The sequence below is a fragment of the Chrysemys picta genome, chromosome 7 (assembly GCF_011386835.1).
Source record: "Chrysemys picta bellii isolate R12L10 chromosome 7, ASM1138683v2, whole genome shotgun sequence".
Taxonomy (NCBI): Eukaryota; Metazoa; Chordata; order Testudines; family Emydidae; genus Chrysemys; species Chrysemys picta.
The window spans coordinates 30160181-30181779 of record NC_088797.1 but is presented as its reverse complement, the minus strand read 5'-3'; the positions used below and the strand labels follow the sequence as shown (position 1 = coordinate 30181779).

Below are 21599 nucleotides of genomic sequence, written 5' to 3'. Positions count from 1 at the left end.
ACCATCGAGTTTTCAACTGGCTAGAGTGTAGATTCTGAACTCTGTGGTTCAAATGTGGCTGGAGCGTCCCTAGGAGGGCGCTAGGGCTGTCAGGACTCATAGAGCGGATGTAGCCTAGAAAGAGTGACCCTGTACTCTATGGTTAAAAATGTGGCTGGATCGCCCCTGGAAGGGCTGTATATAGCGCCGCCTAGTCTCTATGGTTATATGGGGCGCGAAGAGGCGCGCGTCCCGGCGTGGCCCGGAAGAGGAAGGGGTGTTTGCGCAGGCGCGGTGGGTGGCCGGTTGGGCGGGAGCGGCGGTGGCTGAGGTGCTGCAGCAGCGAGTGGAGCTGGTGAGTTGTTGCGGCGCTGGGCGGGGGCCTCGGGCAGGGTGAAGGCGGCTGCGGGCGGGGCGGTGTCTGTGGGGGAGCCTGAGGGGGTAGGGGAAGCAGGAGTTTAGGGAGGGGCCCTTTGAGGAGGGAGGGGCGGAGGCTGGGGATGTCTCTGGCAGGGGGCGGTCTGGCGGGAGGGATGGCGATGGCGGCGGCGGGTAGAGCGGAGGAGGGTGGTGTTGAGGGGCGGGGTATATGGTGGGGCGGGCTGTCTCTATGGGGGTGGGGTGAGTTAGGGAGAAGAGGGTCAGGTTGGAGTGTTTGGGGCTGGGGGGGGGGTTCTCTGTACGGATTGGTGGGGCTGACGGTTCCTGGAGGGAGGGCTTATCCATAGGGGAAGAGAAGGGTGGTCTCTATAGAGCAGTGGTTTCAGACCTTTTAAAGTACAAGATCACTTTTTGAATTTAAGTGCAACCTAGGATCTACCCTGCCCTTTCCCTGAGGCCCCACCCTGCTCACTCCATCCCCCCTCCCTCTGTTGCTCGCTCTCCCCCACCATCACTCACTTGCTGGGGCAAGGGGTTGGAGTTCGGAGGGGAAGCAAGTTCTGGGCTGGGGCGGAGGGGTTTGCAGTGTGGGAGGGGGCTCTGGGTTGAGCTTGGGCCAGACGGTTGGAGTGCAGGAGGGGGTTAGGGGTGTGAGCTCTGGGAGGTAGTTTGGGTTCAGGGCTGGGGCAGGGGGTTGGGGTGCAGGAGGGAGTACAGGGTGCTGGCCCCACGCCCCTCCTGGAAGCTGCCCGCACATCCCTGCCCTGTGCCCCCTGGAGGGGGGGGCATGGCAAGCGGCTCTGTGTGCTGCCCATCTCTCCAGGCACTGCCGCCACAGCTCCCATTGGCTGCATTTCCCCATTCCCGCCCAATGGGAGCTGCAGGGTAGTGTTTGCAAGCAGGAGCAGTGTGTGGAGACCCCCTGACCCTCCCCCCCCCCCCCGCAGGGACATGCTTGCCACTTCTAGGAGCAGTGTGGGGCCGGGGAAGGTAGGAAGCCTTCCTTAGCCCTGCTGCGCCACCGGACTTTTAGCAGCCAGATATGACAATCTACTGATTGTTGACCTCTGCTATAGAGGGTGAGGCTTGGGAGCTCTGTGGGGGTGGGTGGGCTGATGGTATCTGGGGGAGGGTTGAGTTAGTGCTAATGTTAATCCTTACTTAGCTCTTATCATTAGTAGCTCTCAAGAGATTTGTAAAGGAGGGTCAGTGTCATCCCCCATTTTACAGATGGGGAAACTGAAGCACAGAGTTGAAGTTAGGCCCCCGGGTCAGTAGCTGATCTGGGAATAGAATCCAAGTCTTTTGAGTCTAGTTCAGTTCTCTACCCACTGGGCTACGTTCTAGGGAAGGGAGGGGTAGAGTGCAGGTTTCTGAAATTATGGAGTCTTTTTTTAAGAGAACAGTGCTTGTGTTGGATCAGAGAGAGGAGGATCTTTAGTGGTGAGAGAGGGGTTGGGTTATGGTGGGTGTGTCTGGGATGGCTAGGAGTGTCTGTAGTGATGGTGCCCAGAACTGAATACAATACTCCAGTTGAGGCGTAATCAATATGGAGTAGTATCAGGGGGTAGCAGTGTTAGTCTGTATCTACAAAAACAACAAGGAGTCTGGTGGCACCTTAAAGACTAACAGATTTATTTGGGCATAAGCTTTCGTGAGTAAAAACCTCACTTCTTCGGATGCATAGGTGGTCTCTGCTGGGGCTGAAAGTGGCTCTGGGCAGGATTGGATTGGGAGCGGATGGTGGAAGGTGTTTCTGAATGGGTGGAGAGAGGATCTGAGGGGAGGGAGGTGGGGATGAGGGTGTCTTTCTGGTGAAGGAAGGGTGAGGGTGTGCATAGGGGAGGATGCATCTGGTGAGGATGGGCCAAGAGCAGGATCTCTAAAAGGGCTGAGGGTGTCTTGAGGGAAGGAAGGAGGAAGGGGGTGCAGAGTCAAAGCAAGGGGCTTGTTGGTATTTGGCAGCAAGGATGGGGCTGAGGGTGCATGTGGAAGGGAGGGCATTATCCCTGAGGTTAGGTGTTCTGCAGAAAGTGGGGAATTCAGGGGCCTTTGGTGGGGCTGTCATAGATTCACAGGGCTCTTTACAGCCTTGGACTAGTCCCTGGAATGACCCCTTTACTGTGTTGACTCCATTAGGGGCATGCTCTCTCACTGGGGTAAGTCCCGTGGCTTCACCGCCTCCTGGGACTGAACCTCAGAGCCTTTAGCACCCCTGCTAACTCTGTGAGCTTCCCTCAGTGAGTCCACTCAAATTGGACACCTGGGGAAGACTTACACACCCAAAGGGAGCAATGGAGCCCTGACTTCCTGACTATAGAGTGACTAAGCCAGTGTTAAAACAGAAGGATTTATTAGAATACTCAAGGAGCTGACTGAGGAGATATCTGAGCTGCTAGTGATTATCTTCAAAAAGTCATGGAAGATGGGAAAGATTCCAGGGGACTAGAAAATGGCACTATATTTGCCCATCTATAAAAAGGGAAATAAGGACAACCCAGGGAATTACAAACCAGTCATCTTAACTTCAGTACCCAGAAAGATAATGGAGCAAATAGGTATATCTCCATATATTATTATCTCATAGAACTGGAAGGGACCCTGAAAGGTCATTGAGTCCAGCCCCCTGCCTTCACTAGCAGGACCAAGTACTGATTTTTGCCCCAGATCCTTAAGTGGCCCCCTCAAGGATTGAACTCACAACCCTGGGTTTAGCAGGCCAATGCTCAAACCACCGAGCTATCCCTCCCCCCACAAATTATTAAGCAATCGTGTAAACACCTAGATCGGGGTGGGCAAACTGTGGGCCGGATCCAGCCCGCTAGCCATTTTAATCCAGCCCTTGAGCTCCCGCTGGGGACACTCCATGTGGCTCCTGGAAGCAGCAGCTTGGCCCCCTCCTGTTCTCCAGCCATCGAGCAGGGGTTGGGGGCTGTGCCACGCAGCTCCCAGAAGCAGAGGCATGGCCCCCCTTCTGGCTCCTACACGTAGGGGCTATTACCTCAGTTCCCCTAAAAACCAACCCAGGGTCACACTTGTATTAGTTTTATTACGATGCCGCTGTTGCATCAGATAGAAAAGAGATGGAGCTTATCCACACGCACACATTCACCGCATTCATACCCTCATGCACCCACACACGCACACAGGTAGAGAGTTACCAGAGACAGTGTGGAAGCTGAGAAGCCAAAGTGTGGTAGATCTGGTGTGTCCACCTGCGGTCATGAATCCAGGCTGGTGAGCAGGTCAAGGAGCAGCAGCTTGTGTGCATGCCTTCTTCCTTTTTCTGGAACTGAGTGGCTCCTGTCACGTACACTGAGTTTTCCTTCTGTGTCCGTCACCGAGAAGCATTCCCAGATCAGTCTGTCACCGAGAAGCATTCCCAGATCAGTTTCTTTCATGCATACCAGGTTCTTCTTTTCTTTACAGCACCCCATGATTGCGTTCTCAGGGCAGATTATATCAGACACACTTGGCTCCTGTCTCCGAGCTCTTTTCTCCTTATAGTTCCTCTCCACCCAGTCCCACATACACTTCCTTGTTCACACTCCCTTATCTTCCCCACGCGCTCCCTCATTCACACTCTCGGATTGCGTGATGGGATATTACAAAGCTTGGAAGTTCATACAAGTGGTAATTTGAAAAGGTTATAGACCTTACAAAGGTTACAAAACTTAAAAGGTTATGTTAACAATAACTGAAGTTACAAAAAGAACAAAAGTGCTTGTGGCACTTTAGAGACTAACAAATTAGAGACTACAGCTCACGAAAGCTTATGCTCAAATAAGTGTGTTAGTCTGTAAGGTGCCACAAGCACTCCTGTTCTTTTTGCAGATACAAACTAACATGGCTGCTACTCTGAAACCTGAAGTTACAAAATCTGCAAAAAGGTTGCAGAACTTAGTGATACAAGTTAGATTTTACAATGGCGTTTGATCGGAGGCTTTACATAACGGGCAGCCAGGGGCCTCCCCTCTGCACGCTCCCCCCACCCCAAGAGCTGGGAACCTCATCCAATGGGAGCTGCAGGGGCGACGCCTGCGGACGGGGCCATGTGCAGAGCCGCCGGGCTGCGCCTTGCGTAGGAGCCGGGGCGGGGATATGCCGCTGTTCCCTGGACCTGCTTGAGGTAAGGGCCGCCCGGGGCCTGCACCCCAGACCCTCTCCCTGTGCCCCAACCCTCCTGCCCTAGCCCTGATCCCCCTCCAGACCCCTCAATCCCAGCCCGGAGCTCCCTCTTGTACCCCAAACGTCTCATCCCCAGCGCCACCCCAGAGACCTCACCCTCCCACAGCCCTGCCCTAGCCCTAATCCCCCTCCCACCCTCTGAACCCCTCGATCCCAGCCTGGAGCACCCTCCAACACCCCAAACTCCTCATCCCCAGCCCCACCCTAGAGCCCACACTTCCAGCCAGCGTCCTCACCCATTCCCGAACCCCAACTCCAATTTTATGAGCATTCATGGCCCCCCCCCATGCAATTTCTGTTCCCTGATGTGGCCCTCGGTCCAAAAAGTTTGCCCACCCCTGACCTAGATGATGATGATAAGCTGATAAGTAACAGTCAGAATGGATTTGTCAAGAACATATTGAGTCAAACCAACCTAATATCTTTCTTTGACAGGGTAACAAGCCTTGTGGATAGAGGGGAAGCCGTAGATGTGGTATATCTTGACTTTATTAAGGCTTTTGATATTGTCTCGTGTGACAGTCTCATAAATAAACTAGGGAAATACAACCTACATGGAGCTACTATAAAGTGGGTGCATAACTGGTTGGAAAACTGTTCCCAGAGTAGTTATCAGTAGGGCTGTCAAGTGCTTAAACAAATCAATTGCGCTTAATAGAAAACCATTTATTTGTAAAAAACTTTGTTTTTGATTACAAACATTTGCACTGTAAAAAACAAAAATAGTATTTTTCAATTCACCTAATACAAGTACTGTAGTGTAATGTCTTTATCATGAAAGTTTAACTTACAAATGTCAAATTATGTACAAAAAACCTCTGCATTCAAAAATAAAACAATGTCAAACTTTATAGTCTACAAGTCCACTCAGTCTTATTTCTTGTTGTTCAGCCAATCACTCAGACAAACTTGTTTGTCTACATTTGCAGGAGATAATGCTGCCCGCTTCTTGTTCACAATGTCACCTGAAAATGAACAGGCATTCACATGGCCCTGTTGTAGCCAGCGTCGCAAGATATTTATGTGCCAGATGCATTAAAGATTCATATGTCCCTTCATGCTTCAACCACCATTCCAGAGGACATGCGTCCCTGCTGATGATAGATTCTGCTCTATAACAATCCAAAGCAGTCCAGGCCCGCGCATGTTCATTTTCATCATCTGAGTCAGATGCCACCAGCAGAAGGTTGATTTTCTTTTTTTGTAGTTTGGGTTCTGTAGTTTCCGCATTGGAGTGTTGGTCTTTTAAGACTTCTGAAAGCATGCTCCACACCTTGTCCCTCTCAGATTTTGGAAGGCACTTCAGATTCTTAAACCTTGGATCGAGTGCTGTAGCTATCTTTAGATATCTCACATTGGTACCTTCTTTGCATTTTGTCAAATCTGCATCAAAAGTGTTCTTAAAATGAACATGTGCTGAGTCATCATCTGAGACTACTAGAAGATGAAATATATGGCAGAATGTGAGTAAAACCGAGCCAGAGACATACAATTCTCCTTCAAGGAGTTCAGTCACAAATTTAATTAACACCTTATTTTTTTAATTAGTGTCATCAGCATGGAAGCATGTCCTCTAGAATGGTGGCCAAAGCATGAAGGGACATACGAATGTTTATCATATCTGACATGTAAATATCTTGCAATGCAGGCTACAAAAGTCCCATGCGAACGCTTATTCTCACTTTCTGGTGACATTGTAGATAAGAAGTGGGCAGCATTATCTCCCGTAAATGTAAACAAACTTGATTGTCTTAGCGATTGGCTGAACAAGAAGTAGGACTGAGTGGACTTGTAGGCTCTAAAGTTTTACGTTTTGTTTTTGAGTGCAGTTATGTAACAAAAAACTACATTTGTAAGTTGCACTTTCATGATAGAGGCTGCACTACAGTACTTGTATGAGGTGAATTGAAAAATACTATTTATCATTTTTACAGTGCAAATATTTGTAATGAAAAATAATATAAAGTGAGCAGTGTACACTTTGTATTCTGTGTTGTAATTGAAATCAGTGTATTTGAAAATGTAGAAAAACATCCAAAAATATTTAATAAATTTCAATTGCTATTCTATTTTTTAATATTGACTAAAATGCGATTAATCGCAATTAATTTTTTTTGAGTAATCATGTGAGTTAACTGCGATTAATCAACAGCCCTAGTTATTGGTGGTTCACAGTCAAACTGGAAGGGTATATCAAGTGGGGTCCCACGGGGATCACTTTTAGGTCCAGTTCTGTTCAATATCTTCATCAGTGATTTAGATAATGGCATAGAGAATACACTTTTATAAGCAAGGAGGTCTAGGTTGGACATTAGGAAAAAGTTCCTAACTGTCAGGGTGGTTAAACACTGGAATAAATTGCCTAGGGAGGTTGTGGAATCTCCGTCTCTGGAGATATTTAAGAGTAGGTTAGATAAATGTCTATCAGGGATGGTCTAGACAGTATTTGGTCCTGCCATGCGGGCAGGGGACTGGACTCGATGACCTCTCGAGGTCCCTTCCAGTCCTATGATCTATGATCTATGATTCTATGATTCTATAAAGTTTGTGGACGATACTAAGTTGGGAAGGGTTGCAAGTGCTTTGGAGGATAGGATTAAAATTCAAAATGATCTCAACAAACTGGAGAAATGGTCTGTAGTAAATAGGATGTAATTCAATAAGGACAAATATAAAATACTCCACTTAGGAAGGAACAATCAGTTGCATACATACAAAATGGGAAATGACTATCTAGGAAGGTGTTCCCCAGAAAGGGATCCAGGGGCTCATAATGGATCGCAAGCTAAATATGAGTCAACGGTATAACGCTGTTCCAAAAAAGCAAACATCATTCTGGGATGTAATAGCAGGAGTATTGAAAGCAAGACATGAGAAGTAATTCTTCCGCTCTACTCCATATTGATTACGCCTCAACTGGAGTATTGTATCCAGTTCTGGGCACCACGTTTCAGGAAAGATGTGGACAAATTGCAGAAAGTCCAGAGAAGAGCAACAAAAATGATTCGAGATCTCGAAAACGTGACTTATGAGAAAAGATTGGGTTTGTTTAGTCTGGAGAAGAGAAGACTGAGAGGGGACATAACAGTTTCAAGTACATAAAATTTTATTAAAAGGAGGAGAGAGAAAATTTGATCTCCTTAACCCCTGAGGATAGGACAAGAAGCAATGGGCTTAAATTGCAGCAAGGGTGGTTTAGGTTGGACACTAGGAAAAAAATCCTAACTGTCAGGGTGGTTAAACACTGGAATAAATTGCCTAGGGAGGTTGTGGAATCTCCATCATTGGAGATTTTTAAAAGCAGTTTGGACAGACACCTAGATAATACTTAGACCTGCCTTGAGTGCAGGGGACTGGACTAGATGACCTCTCGAGGTCCCTTCCAGTCCTATGCTTCTATTAGATGTCTGGAACACAGCTTAGAAAGTCCTTGGTTAGCATAGAGAATAGCAAGTTACAGCAAAGTCCATCTGGGTCAGTGCAGAGCTCTCCCTGACCCCCGTTGAGTCCCAGTCCAGAAGTTGAGAGTTTACTTCCAGCAGTCCACACTGAACAAACCCCAATGGCCCCGCTTCGTCTTTTGTTCTCGTTCCTGGGCAAACATTGTCATCTGGTCTCCTCCTCAGGCCTTTGTGCTCCAGCTGCTCACAACTGGCTGGTTTCCTGCTGAGGGTGGGACCCCCTGTCATTAGTTGCTAGGTACCAAATGGTGAGGCAGTTGTAATGGCCATTGTCTGTTGGGACTCTCCATGGACATGGGTCCCCCTGGCTCCAGACAGCCAGGCCTCAGTCATACCTATATCTCTGGGCCTCTGCAAAAAGCAAACAACCCTTTCCCCCCACCTACTTAACCAAGTACCACATAGGGAAACTGAGGCACGCACAACATTCTCACAAAATGTTATGAAAAATTCCCACTCCATCACTGGGGGTCTCTAGGAAGGCTGAAGAGGAGAATGAGGCTGAAGGTGTCTGGATGGGGCTTAGTATTGAGGGGCCTTTGCAGGAGTAGGTTAGGGAGGAGTTGAGGATATCTGCATGGGAGGTTGGAGGGGTCTGCTGAAGGAGGCTGGGAGCTAGTGGGCGGGAAATCTGGAAGGGGAATGATGCTGGAGAATTTGGGCGGTTGTTGGAGGTGGGGAGAGGTGATCTCGGGAGCCTTGGGGGGGTAGGACAAATGCATGGGGACAGGACTGGAAGCACTCAGGTGTTAAGTTTTGTTGCTTGGGGCAAGAGTGGATCAGAAGTACTGGGAGGGGGGAGCAGGGAAGTGGGCTGAGACTCCTGGGTGGAGGAGTTTGGTCCTGGGACATCAGTCTCCCTTCCCAACCCTTAAAGCTTCTAACTAAAACCATGATGTGTCCAGTCCTCCCTCTGCCTGTGAGGTGTGTACAAGGAAGCTGACTAGGAAAAATGCCTCAAGAAAAACCTTTGCTCCATGAAAAGTCCAAGGCTACCATTCTCTCCTCCTGTCAGATCAGAGTGTGATAGACTTGAGTTACAAGACTAGGAAGTTGGTTAATTCCTGATCTGGGAATTCCCTCTCCTGTGGACAGAAAATGTAAAATGGGGAGCAGTTTTAAGTACAAATAACCATTTTTTGTATTTTTGACTACTTTTGTTGACCACGTACCAAAGCTCTGTGAGCTTTTATAACTGCCTTAGCTATGTGTTAGCACCATGTGTTCTGCTCCTGGCATCTCGGTAGATGAGTCCATTTCCAGTGGCTTCATTTGTTCTCATTAGACTGCAGTTGTCTTGTTTACCTGTGTATGCAGACAATTCAGTGAGCTAACACTGTGGGTGAATATTTCAAATATTAATTCAAGAATCCTGGGTAAAATTTGACACTAGCCGTCTGGTTTCTTGGAAGCTATTTTTATTGGCTTCTTCCCAGAAAAATAAAACTTCCACACTTTATGAAACTGTCATAACTATAAAGGGAAGGGTAATAGCTGTCCTGTGTACAGTACTATAAAAACCCCTCCTGGCCAGAGGCTCCAAAATCCTTTTCCCTGTAAAGGGTTAAGAAGCTCAGGTAACCTGGCTGGCATCTGACCTAAAGGACCAATAAGGGGACAAGATACTTTCAAATCTTGGGGGGGGGGAAGGCTTTTGTTTGTGTTCTTTGTTTGGGAGTTCGTTCGTTCTCCGGGAATGAGAGGGACCAGACATCAATCCAGGTTCTCCACATCTTTCTAAACAAGCCTCTCCTATTTCAAACTTGTAAGTAAATAGCCAGGCAAGGCGTGTTAGTTTTCCTTTGTTTTTCTCAACTTGTAAATGTACCTTTTACTAGAGTGTTTATCTTTGTTTGCTGTACTTTGAACCTGAGACTAGAGGGGAGTCCTCTGAGCTCTTTAAGTTTGATTACCCTGTAAGGTTAATTTCCATACTGATTTTACAGAGATGATTTTTACCCTTTTCTTTAATTAAAAACCTTCTTTTTAAGAACCTGATTGATTTTTCCTTGTTTTAGATCCAAAGGGGTTTTGGATCTTGATTCACCAGGAGTTGGTGGGAGGAAGGAGGGGGGATGGTTAATTTCTCCCTGTTGTAGATCCCAGGGGGGGGTTGGAACTGATTCACCAGGAGTTGGTGGGAGGAAGGAGGGGAATGGTTAATTTCTCCTTGTTTTAAGATCCAAGGGGTTTTGGATTTGTTTTCACCAGGGATTTGGTGAGGGTTTTTCAGGGCTTCCCAGGGAGGGAATCCATTGATGGTGGCAGCCGAACCAGAGCTAAGCTGGTAGTTAAGCTTAGAAGTTTTTCACGCAGGCCCCTACATTTGTACCCTAAAGTTCAAAGTGGGGATCTCAGTCCTGACATGGTGAATAGCGGTGGGATCATTTTAAACCCAAAAGCCAGTGAGATTTTTTTTTTCCTTCTAGCTGCTTGGAAAGCCGAGCTGGAAGTAGATAGATGCATATCTTATCTCTCCTTGCCTGAAGGCAGAGGTGTTAAGTTTTTTTTTTACAGGTCCTTTGTTAAGAGAAGGGTTCAATTAGCAAATGACTGGTAAAAGGTATTTACAAGCTGAATTGTTTTTTTTTTCTTTTTACATCCTCGGGAGTAGCTAGTTAGAAAGTTACTGTTAACTCTGCAGCAGCCAGAGCTGAGAGCTTCCCAGTTTGTCAACTGCAAAGGGGGTTACCCAGCACAAGAAAACAGGAAAATGACTACCAAAGAAGTAGCTAACAAAATAGAACTGGCCAAACTAGAAGCAGAAGAAAATGAAAGAAAACATCAGAGACTGCTTCAATTAACAAAACTCGAGACAGAGCAGAGAGAAAGAGAAGAAAAAGCCAAAGAGGAGGCCCACAAGAGAGAGATGGAGCTGAAAGAAAAAGAGATGGAGGAGAGAGAAAAAGAAAGGAAGCATGAACTGGAAGTAGCAAAGGCTAAGCAGGATGCACCAGCCAATGCTAACAACCCCCCTCCAGGTACCACTTCCCATCCCAGAAAATTCCCCACCTACAAGGCAGGCGATGATACTGAGGCCTTCTTAGAAAATTTTGAAAGGGCCTGCCTTGGATACAGCATCGCTACAGACCAGTACATGGTAGAGCTGAGGCCGCAGCTCAGTGGACCCTTAGCAGAGGTGGCGGCTGAAATGCCTAAGGAACACATGAACAGTTATGAACTTTTTAAAAACAAGGCCAGACTCAGAATGGGGCTAACACCCGAGCATGCCCGTCGGCGGTTCAGAGCCCTAAAGTGGAAACCGGATGTGTCATTTACCCGTCATGCCTACCACATTGACAAAAATTGTGATGCCTGGGTATCAGGAGCAAATGTTAAATCTCTGGAAGATCTGCTTTCCCTAGTAAAAATGGAGCAGTTTTTAGAGGGTGTTCCTGAGGAAATAGAAAGGTACATCCTAGATAGGAAGCCCAAAACTGTAACTGAGGCGGGGGAGATTGGAGCCCAATGGGTGGAGGTGGCAGAAAAGAAAAAAACTAGTAGCAGTTGGAGCGAATATCAGAAGGGCCAAGCCGAAACAAAACCTTACCACCGGGGACAACCCAAGGCCCCACCCACATCCCAAGGGAAACCCCAGACGCCTTCTCACCCCACCACACCAGTCTCCACCAACCAACCTCGTCCCGGTGATACCTTAGCAGGGCGATGTTTTAAATGTAATGGACTGGGACATATAAAGGCTCACTGCCCCAAGAACCCCAACCGATTACAGTTCATTACACCCCAATCACACCAAAGATCCCCAAACCCAGATGCCTCTCTCATACCCTCGGAGCGAAGGGAAACCTTGAGAGTGGGCGGAAGGAAGGTTACCGCTTGGAGGGACACTGGGGCTCAAGTGTCAACTATCCACCAATCCCTAGTGGACCCCAAACTCATCAACCCGGAGGCTACAGTGACAATTCAACCCTTCGTGTCACAATCTGTAACCTTGCCTACAGCCACGTTGCATGTCCAGTACAAGGGCTGGTCAGGAATGTGGACTTTTGCAGTCTATGACAATTATCCCATTCCCATGCTGCTGGGGGAAGATTTGGCCAACCATGTGAAGGTAGCCAAGAGGGTGGGAATAGTCACCCGCAGCCAGGCTAAGCAAGCTTTCACCCCCATCCCTGTTCCTGAGCCGTCCACCAGGGCCCCGTCTGTGTTACCGGAGACCCAGACAAAGGTGGTGGAACTGGATCCTCTGCCAACGACTGCAACAGCCGTAGTGGATCCAATCCCAGAGACCCAGCCAAAGCCAGTCCCAGAACCGGAACTGGCAACGCAACCAGCACCAGAACCATTGCCAGCCCTGAGTCCAGCGCTTGCAAACCCGTCTACAACTCCAATGCCAGAGGGCACCAGCGAGCCTGAACTGGCAGAAGCAGCAGATAACCCTACCCAAGAGGCTCAGCCAGAGCCTGAGTTACCACATAGTGCACCAGCGGACAGCGGTTCACAGTCAATGGAAACAGCCCCAGCACCTGCATCACTTCCAGAGGGACCAAGCCCCAGTCCACAGTCCAAGGAGGAACTGATGTCTCCAGCATCAAGGGAACAGTTCCAGGCCGAGCAGGAAGCAGATGACAGCCTTCAAAAAGCTTGGGCGGCGGTGCGGAGCACCCCACCGCCTCTCAGCTCTTCTAACCGATCCCGGTTTGTTGTAGAACAAGGACTTTTATACAAGGAGACTCTTTCTGGTGGGCACCAGGAAGACTGGCATCCTCAAAGGCAGTTGGTAGTTCCCACTAAGTATCGGGTAAAGCTCTTGAGCTTAGCCCATGATCATCCCAGTGGCCATTCTGGGGTGAACAGAACCAAAGACCGGTTGGGGAAGTCCTTCCACTGGGAGGGAATGGGCAAGGACGTTGCTAATTATGTCCGGTCTTGTGAGGTGTGCCAACGAGTGGGAAAACCCCAAGACCAGGTTAAAGCCCCTCTCCAGCCACTACCCATAATTGAGGTCCCATTTCAGCGCGTAGCTGTGGATATTCTGGGTCCTTTCCCAAAGAAGACACCCAGAGGAAAGCAGTCCGTACTGACTTTCATGGATTTTGCTACCCGTTGGCCGGAAGCAGTACCCTTAAGCAACACCAGGGCTAAAAGTGTGTGCCAGGCATTAACAGACATTTTTGCCAGGGTAGGTTGGCCCTCCGACATCCTTACAGATTCGGGAACTAACTTCCTGGCAGGAACCATGGAAAGCCTGTGGGAAGCTCATGGGGTGAATCACTTGGTTGCCACCCCTTACCACCATGAAACCAATGGCCTGGTGGAGAGGTTTAATGGAACTTTGGGGGCCATGATACGTAAATTTGTAAATGAACACTCCAATGATTGGGACCTCGTGTTGCAGCAGTTGCTTTTTGCCTACAGGGCTGTACCACATCCCAGTTTAGGGTTTTCACCATTTGAACTTGTGTATGGCCGTGAGGTTAAGGGGCCATTACAGTTGGTGAAGCAGCAATGGGAGGGGTTTACGCCTTCTCCAGGAACAAACATTCTAGACTTTGTAAGCAACCTACAAAACACCCTCCGACATTCTTTGGCCCTTGCTAAAGAAAACCTAAAGGATGCTCAGGAAGAGCAAAAGGCCTGGTATGATAAACATTCCAGAGAACGGTCCTTCAAAGTAGGAGACCAAGTCATGGTCTTAAAGGCAATCCAGGCCCATAAAATGGAAGCGTCGTGGGAAGGACCATTCACGGTCCAGGAGCGCCTAGGAGCTGTTAACTATCTCATAGCCTCCCCCACCTCCAACATAAAGCCTAAGGTATACCATGTTAATTCTCTTAAGCCCTTTTATTCCAGAGAATTAAACGTTTGCCAGTTTACAGCCCAGGAAACAGATGACGCGGAGTGGCCTGAAGGTGTCTACTACGAAGGAAAAAAGGATGGTGGCGTGGAAGAGGTGAACCTCTCCATGACCCTTGGACGTCTGCAGCGACAGCAGATCAAGGAGCTGTGCACAAGCTTTGCACCAATTTTCTCAGCCACTCCAGGATGGACCGAACGGGCATACCACTCCATTGACACAGGTAATGCTCACCCTATTAGAACCCCACCCTACCGGGAGTCACCTCATGCCAAAACTGCTATACAAAGGGAGATCCAGGACATGCTACAGATGGGTATAATCCGCCCCTCTAAGAGTGCATGGGCATCTCCAGTGGTTCTAGTTCCCAAACCAGATGGGGAAATACGCTTTTGCGTGGACTACCGTAAGCTAAATGCTGTAACTCGTCCTGACAACTATCCAATGCCACGCACAGATGAGCTATTGGAGAAATTGGGACATGCCCAATTCATCTCTACTTTAGACTTAACCAAGGGGTACTGGCAAGTACCACTAGATGAACCCGCTAAGGAAAGGTCAGCCTTCGTCACCCAGGCAGGGGTGTATGAATTCAATGTACTCCCTTTCGGGTTGCGAAATGCACCCGCCACCTTCCAAAGACTTGTAGATGGTCTCCTAGCGGGATTGGGAGAATCTGCAGTTGCCTACCTCGATGATGTGGCCATTTTTTCTGATTCATGGGCAGAGCACATGGAGCACCTGGAAAAAGTTTTCGAGCGCATCCAGCAGGCAGGACTAACTGTTAAGGCTAAAAAGTGTCAAATAGGCCAAAACAGAGTGACTTACCTGGGGCACCAGGTGGGTCAAGGAACTATAAATCCCATACAGGCCAAAGTGGATGCTATCCAAAAGTGGCCGGTTCCAAAGTCTAAGAAACAGGTCCAATCCTTCTTAGGCTTGGCTGGATATTATAGGCGATTTGTACCCCACTACAGCCAAATCGCCGCCCCGCTGACAGACCTAACCAAAAAGAAACAGCCAAATGCAGTTCAGTGGACTAATGAGTGTCAAAAGGCCTTTAACCAGCTTAAGGCAACACTCATGTCTGACCCTGTGCTAAGGGCCCCAGACTTTGACAAACCGTTCCAAGTAACCACAGATGCGTCCGAGCGAGGCGTGGGAGCAGTTTTAATGCAGGAAGGACCGGATCAAGAATTCCATCCTGTCGTATTTCTCAGTAAGAAACTGTCTGAGAGGGAAAGCCATTGGTCAATCAGCGAAAAGGAATGCTATGCCATTGTGTACGCGCTGGAAAAGCTACGCCCATATGTTTGGGGACGGCGTTTCCAACTACAAACAGACCATGCTGCGCTACAGTGGCTTCATACCGCCAAGGGAAATAACAAAAAACTTCTTCGGTGGAGTTTAGCTCTCCAAGATTTTGATTTTGAAATACAACACATTTCGGGAGCTTCTAACAAAGTGGCTGATGCACTCTCCCGGGAAAGTTTCCCAGAGTTAACTGGTTAACAATTGTTTTTGGAATGAAACATATTGTTAGTTTTTATATAATCAGTCGTATGTCTAAAGGTACATGTGTCTTATTAACTCTGTTTTCTCCTAAAACTCCAGGAAGAAATCACAGCCAGTGTGGAACCGAACATCCAACACTATCTGTGATTTGGGGGGCGTGTCATAACTATAAAGGGAAGGGTAATAGCTGTCCTGTGTACAGTACTATAAAAACCCCTCCTGGCCAGAGGCTCCAAAATCCTTTTCCCTGTAAAGGGTTAAGAAGCTCAGGTAACCTGGCTGGCATCTGACCTAAAGGACCAATAAGGGGACAAGATACTTTCAAATCTTGGGGGGGGGGAAGGCTTTTGTTTGTGTTCTTTGTTTGGGAGTTCGTTCGTTCTCCGGGAATGAGAGGGACCAGACATCAATCCAGGTTCTCCACATCTTTCTAAACAAGCCTCTCCTATTTCAAACTTGTAAGTAAATAGCCAGGCAAGGCGTGTTAGTTTTCCTTTGTTTTTCTCAACTTGTAAATGTACCTTTTACTAGAGTGTTTATCTTTGTTTGCTGTACTTTGAACCTGAGACTAGAGGGGAGTCCTCTGAGCTCTTTAAGTTTGATTACCCTGTAAGGTTAATTTCCATACTGATTTTACAGAGATGATTTTTACCCTTTTCTTTAATTAAAAACCTTCTTTTTAAGAACCTGATTGATTTTTCCTTGTTTTAGATCCAAAGGGGTTTTGGATCTTGATTCACCAGGAGTTGGTGGGAGGAAGGAGGGGGGATGGTTAATTTCTCCCTGTTGTAGATCCCAGGGGGGGGTTGGAACTGATTCACCAGGAGTTGGTGGGAGGAAGGAGGGGAATGGTTAATTTCTCCTTGTTTTAAGATCCAAGGGGTTTTGGATTTGTTTTCACCAGGGATTTGGTGAGGGTTTTTCAGGGCTTCCCAGGGAGGGAATCCATTGATGGTGGCAGCCGAACCAGAGCTAAGCTGGTAGTTAAGCTTAGAAGTTTTTCACGCAGGCCCCTACATTTGTACCCTAAAGTTCAAAGTGGGGATCTCAGTCCTGACAGAAACAGATTTCTCTCTTCTGCTCCTGTGATTCAGGGCTTGTTTATTTTAAGTAATTTACAATTTCTACAACTACAAGGGAAACTAAAAGCTGAAGTTGGGCATCTGTACAGAGATAAAATTGAAATATTTCATCCAGTCTCATTATTGCAGCTGAGAGCTATGATAAAGGTGTTAGGCTTCCTACAACTAATTAATATTTTTATATTACAATAGTGATCAAAGGTTCTGCTGTGCACGCTCTGTACACAGACAATTCTTGGCCCATATTCCAATCTTCCTTAGTGTGGTGGTTTTTTTTTTTTTTTTAAGGCTAGAAGGGACCATTAGGTGTATTCTGACCTCCTGCATAATGCCAGCCGTAGAATTTCACCTAGTTACTGCTGTATTGAGCCCAATAACTTCCCTCAGTTACATTCAGACTGGCGTGCATGACAGAGGAGATATATATAGAACTTGTATATACATTCCCTCTTCTATATATAGCGCTGGGCACTAGCCATGCAGTTTATAGCTATTCTGAAAGTGATCTGTGTGCTTGAACAGTGTTCTCAGAGGTTTGGCTGATGGCTGTTAATGAATCTGAATTGTGGTCTCTCTGATCTGTGGAAGACCTGTTAGAATCTGAGATCACAACTAAAAGGGACTTTTGTGGGCATCTGTCCACAACGGAACCACTGGTATCTTACTATGATTATGTTGTGGAAAATTGACCACATGGTTGATTTTGGATCAGACAGCCTGAGGCTCCTTTATTGATCAATCAAACATGCATGCATGGGGAAATCAGCCAAGGCAGCCGAACACCCTCCGATAAAATGCGAGCGTTTATATAGGATAAAACCACAAAAATTACATATACTTCCTTAAAGTTTTACATCCATAGAAGGAATAAAGCAAAGCAAGCCTTTTCTGTTTTTCCTTACTTTTGCTCTTTGCAGTTTCTTGCTCTGTCACCTGTCAGCTATTAATCATAAGCTGTTACAAAGGTTAATTCTACTTTTATAATGTCTGCAGTCAGTTCTGCTTTTATAGTTTCTAAAGTTCTGCTTTTATGATTTCTCTTTACCCTACCTTTTCTATCTCTTCTCTCCCCCCCCCCCCCCCTTCTACCTTCAGGCCATACTTTACACACTGCTTAACTAAGTTTAGGCCCTGACCATTATTCCTCCACAATTAGTAGGATCTTGTAAATAGTAAGTACCAGCACTTGTTTCTGTACTCACTTAAAACTTAGAGTGGATAAGATCTTTTGCACCAAAATATATTTCACACACATTCAAGTCCCCAAATCCTGATTGAGTGGGTGCAGCTAATATTGATCTCTGGTCCAGCGGGATTCAGGGCTCTATGGCACATGTTGCTTCTTACTACAATGTCTGATCTTCTCTTCTTTTAGATCAAGCACCAGCCAGTATGTCGTCCACCTCCCAGAAGCACCGGGACTTCGTGGCTGAGCCCATGGGGGAGAAGCCCGTGGGATCTCTGGCCGGAATTGGGGATGTTCTTGGAAAGAAACTGGCGGACAAAGGCTTTGACAAGGTCTCTGGAACCTTTTTTTGCACAGCTCTCTGTATCTTTAGAGGGGTGGAGTTCAGAAAGCTCAGCTCTGGCTGGGTCAGTGGCTTGAGTGAAACCATGTGGGAAATTGGGGCTTGAAATTGATTCACCAGCAATTTTGGAGCATCTTGGATAACTCCAAGGGGCAAAAGTTCCTCTTAAATTATGTGCCAACACAGGGCACCTTCTCCCTGCGATGCTCCTGTCACAAGGGGAGCTGGCCCTTTGAGGGGATTATGGCTCTTCTAGGTGTAGCCCACCTCCCCTGGTGAAGAGAAAGGATAGTTACATGCTGGGGCAGCATGGGATTTAGAACCAGACTTGTTGGGAGTGGGTAGGAAGGCAGCCTGAATTCAGGGAGAGCAGATGTGGGATTGAGTGCTCCATTAAAGAGCAGACAGAACAGCCAAGGAGGAGGCCTAGGCTGTTCTCCAAAGGTTGTAGGTGGGCCTGGGGTAGATGACAGGGAGAAGAGCCTGCTAGAAGAACTGCAGCAGGGATGGGACTAAGACAGGGGTGGGCAAACTACAGCCTGCGGACCGGATCCGGCGCCTCAGGGCTTTGGATCTGCCCCGCAGGATTGCCACTCCCGTGGAGCCGCGGACCCTGCACCGCTTCAGAAAGCAGCTGGCACCACGTCCCTGTGGTCCCTGGGGGAGGGGGGACAGAGGGCTGAGTGCACTGCCCTTGCTTGTGGGTACCTCCCCCGAAGCTCCCATTGGCTGCGGTTCCCCATTCCCGGCCAATGGGAGCTTCAGGGGAGGTACCCACAGGCAAGGGCAGCTTGCTCAGCCCTCTTCCCCGCCTTCCCCGGGGCCGCAGGGATGTGGTGCCAACTGCTTCCCGAAGCCGTGCAGGGTCCACGGCGCCACGGGAGTGGCAATCCTGTGGGCCGGATCCAAAGCCCCAAGGGGCTGGATCCGGCCCGCTCCAGGTAAGCGGTTCTGGGCCAGAGCCTGTACCCCAAACCCCTCCTGCCCCCAACCCCCTGCCCAGAGCCTTCTGCCTGCACCCCAGCCGCACCCCGCACCTCTCCTGCACCCCAACCCCTTGCCCTGAGCCCCTTCCTGCACCCCAACCCACTGCCCCAGCCCTACATTCATGGCCCTGCATGCAATTTCACCACCTAGATGTGGCCCTCGAGCCAAAAAGTTTGCCCACCCCGGACTATTAGCCAATTAGGAAGGCTTGGTGGGGGAGAGATCTGTGGTTTGAACTCTGGTTTATTAATGTAGACTCCTGAAAAGGAAAGAATTAGTGAGAGAACATCTGCTGTCTGAGATCTGATGAACTAGAGAAGGGGAAACTGAGGCAGGGCCCAAAACCACATTGGGCAAGCCCTGCTGTAGTAACAAGGTTAGAAATAGGACAAGTGACAATCTGCCTTAATCAGCATCTTCCTTAAAAGATCACTGTCACATACTTCCAACTCTGAGTGCCTGAGCAATCCTGTAAGAGCAAGCCTGACCACAGCCTAATCCCTGTTACCTCTTCAGAGGTTCTAAAGCCCTTAATTCCCCTTTCACCAGAATTGATATGCCTCGTAATTGTCATAAATACAAAAGCTCCAGGCAATCAATTCTCTAGACCCTTGTTTTAAAATATCCATCTGCCCTGTGGTGTGGAATCCCTTGTATGTGGAAGGAAATCCTTTCACGCACTGTCAGCTTGAGTTGTAGAGATCAGAGATCCCAGCTGCTGTGGTTCCCATGAATGCAAGACTTTTATTTCTATCTTACTTCTATGTCCCCTAGAGGTCACCCTGAATAATGGCTCTAGATGTTCACAACTAACACCAGACTGCATGCTTGTAGGGGTTGGAAGGATAGTGCAGTTGCCCGGAACTCAGGCCTGGGTTCAACTCCACCTGAGCCACAGACTTCCTATGTGACCTTGGGCAAATCCACACTTAAGCTTCTTTGGCGTAGCTATGTCAGTGAGGGGTATGACTTTTTTGCTGACAGCTAGGTTGGATAAGTGTAGAGGTTGTTACACCTGCAAGAGGACTGTTCTGCCAGTACGCAGTCTATCCTGGGAGGGTTTGCTGTTATAGCTGTGTTGTCAAACCTTAAGTTTAGACAAGGCCTTAACTCACCCTTTACCTCAGTTCTCTGTCTGTAAAACAGGGATAATGTTCCCATCATTCACTTTCCTGCGAGGTTAAAGCCCATTGATCTGTGAGGTACTCAGTTGCAAGTTATGTTAGTATCGAGATTGAAAACCCCTGCCATAGAGCAAACTGGGGGTCACGAGGTTATTACGTGGGTGGTTCGCGAGCTGTCAGCCTCCACCCCAAACCCTGCTTTGCCTCCAGCATTTATAATGGTGTTAAATATATAAAAAAGTGTTTTTAATTTATAAGAGGGGGGTCGCACTCAGAGACTTGCTATGTGAAAGGGGTCACCAGTAAAAAAGTTTGAGAGCCTCTGCTCTATGGGACCGTGTAAAAGCTGTTCAGCTATCACTTACCCTTTAGAAACCAATCAGCGGACAACCTGGGGCTGTCCTATCCTCTCCTCCATTTAGCAACGGGTTTTGTGTGTATATTAACTATCAGTTGTGATACCCTTTCCTTTCTGTGTTCAGGCATATGTGGTACTTGGGCAATTCCTGGTTCTGAAGAAAGATGAAGAACTTTTCCGGGAATGGCTGAAAGACACGTGTGGAGCCAACGCCAAGCAATCCAGAGACTGTTCTGGCTGCCTGCGGGAGTGGTGCGATGCCTTCTTGTGAATATTGGTTATTGTTGCCTCCGCACCAGCAGTCACTATTATGGCTTTCATAGTTAGCAGGGGAAAAAAAATCTTCCAAACCCTTCCACTTTGTACCCAATCCAAAGGGCAGAATGAAATTAATAATTTATGGAAACCCCGTGGCATTCAGAATGTCTATTTACATGGCTCTGATTTCTAGCCAAAAGAAAATAATTGTTCCTAGAACCTGCCATTAATGTAACTGACAAGATTTCTTCTGGGGAAAGGGGGGGTAATGTTCTATTCTACACCTTTGTTAGATCTGTGTTTGGATTTTATAGATACAAGGTTCCTCACTGTTTCAGACCAGCTAACTCCTAAAGCCTTAATAATCCGCATGCTTGTAAAGGGGAGCGCTTCTATTGTCTTAATTCGAACTCTCATTGATATGCAGCTTGCTCACTGTTAGTTTAAAAAAAAGTTGTGGTTTTAAGCTCATTCTGGCTTATTTCTGGAGCAGTTATTTGTGGACCCTCCAGATTGTTTTATGCCACTTGGCTTTCTTTGGAAAAGTAACAGTGGAAGAAAACATTGTAAAGTTTTTTTTTAAAAACAATAAAAATCAGCTGTGTTAATATTCCAGAGTTGTTCTTGGTTTAACTTGTTTCCTAGGGGATCTGGGAGATGGTGGAGCAGATGTAGATGGGGTGTTGGTTGCAGAAGGGCATAGCACTATGAAGGTGGGGCACATGCTCTTGGAGGCTTAGATCTGGGCTGGAGAACAGGCTGCTGGGAGCTGGTGTTGAAAATCTAGTCTGAGCCTGTGAAGGACCTCTGTCCTGCTTAAATTTCCCTGAGCTTGTTAGAGGTACTGGCCATTTAAGACATTGCGTTTCTAGCCTTTCAGTTCAGCTCCAACTCTCCTTAAATCCTTATGTCATCTGGT

General features: G+C 47.7%; 1 protein-coding gene across 2 annotated transcripts; it reads left to right on the top strand.

Moving 5' to 3' along the window:
• The first annotated feature begins 194 nt into the window (after positions 1-194).
• BANF1 (BAF nuclear assembly factor 1) lies at positions 195-21293 on the top strand. 2 transcript variants are annotated; one of them, XM_005305500.4, is made up of 3 exons: positions 195-334; positions 17800-17942; positions 20547-21293. In XM_005305500.4, exons 2-3 carry the CDS (start codon positions 17817-17819, stop codon positions 20691-20693), a joined length of 273 nt encoding a protein of 90 aa, XP_005305557.1. In that variant the 5' UTR covers positions 195-334; positions 17800-17816; the 3' UTR covers positions 20694-21293. The 2 variants fall into 2 exon arrangements, with proteins under 2 accessions (XP_005305557.1, XP_065409032.1); XM_065552960.1 differs by lacking the exon at positions 195-334 and adding an exon at positions 13824-15800.
• Positions 21294-21599: the final 306 nt, after the last annotated feature.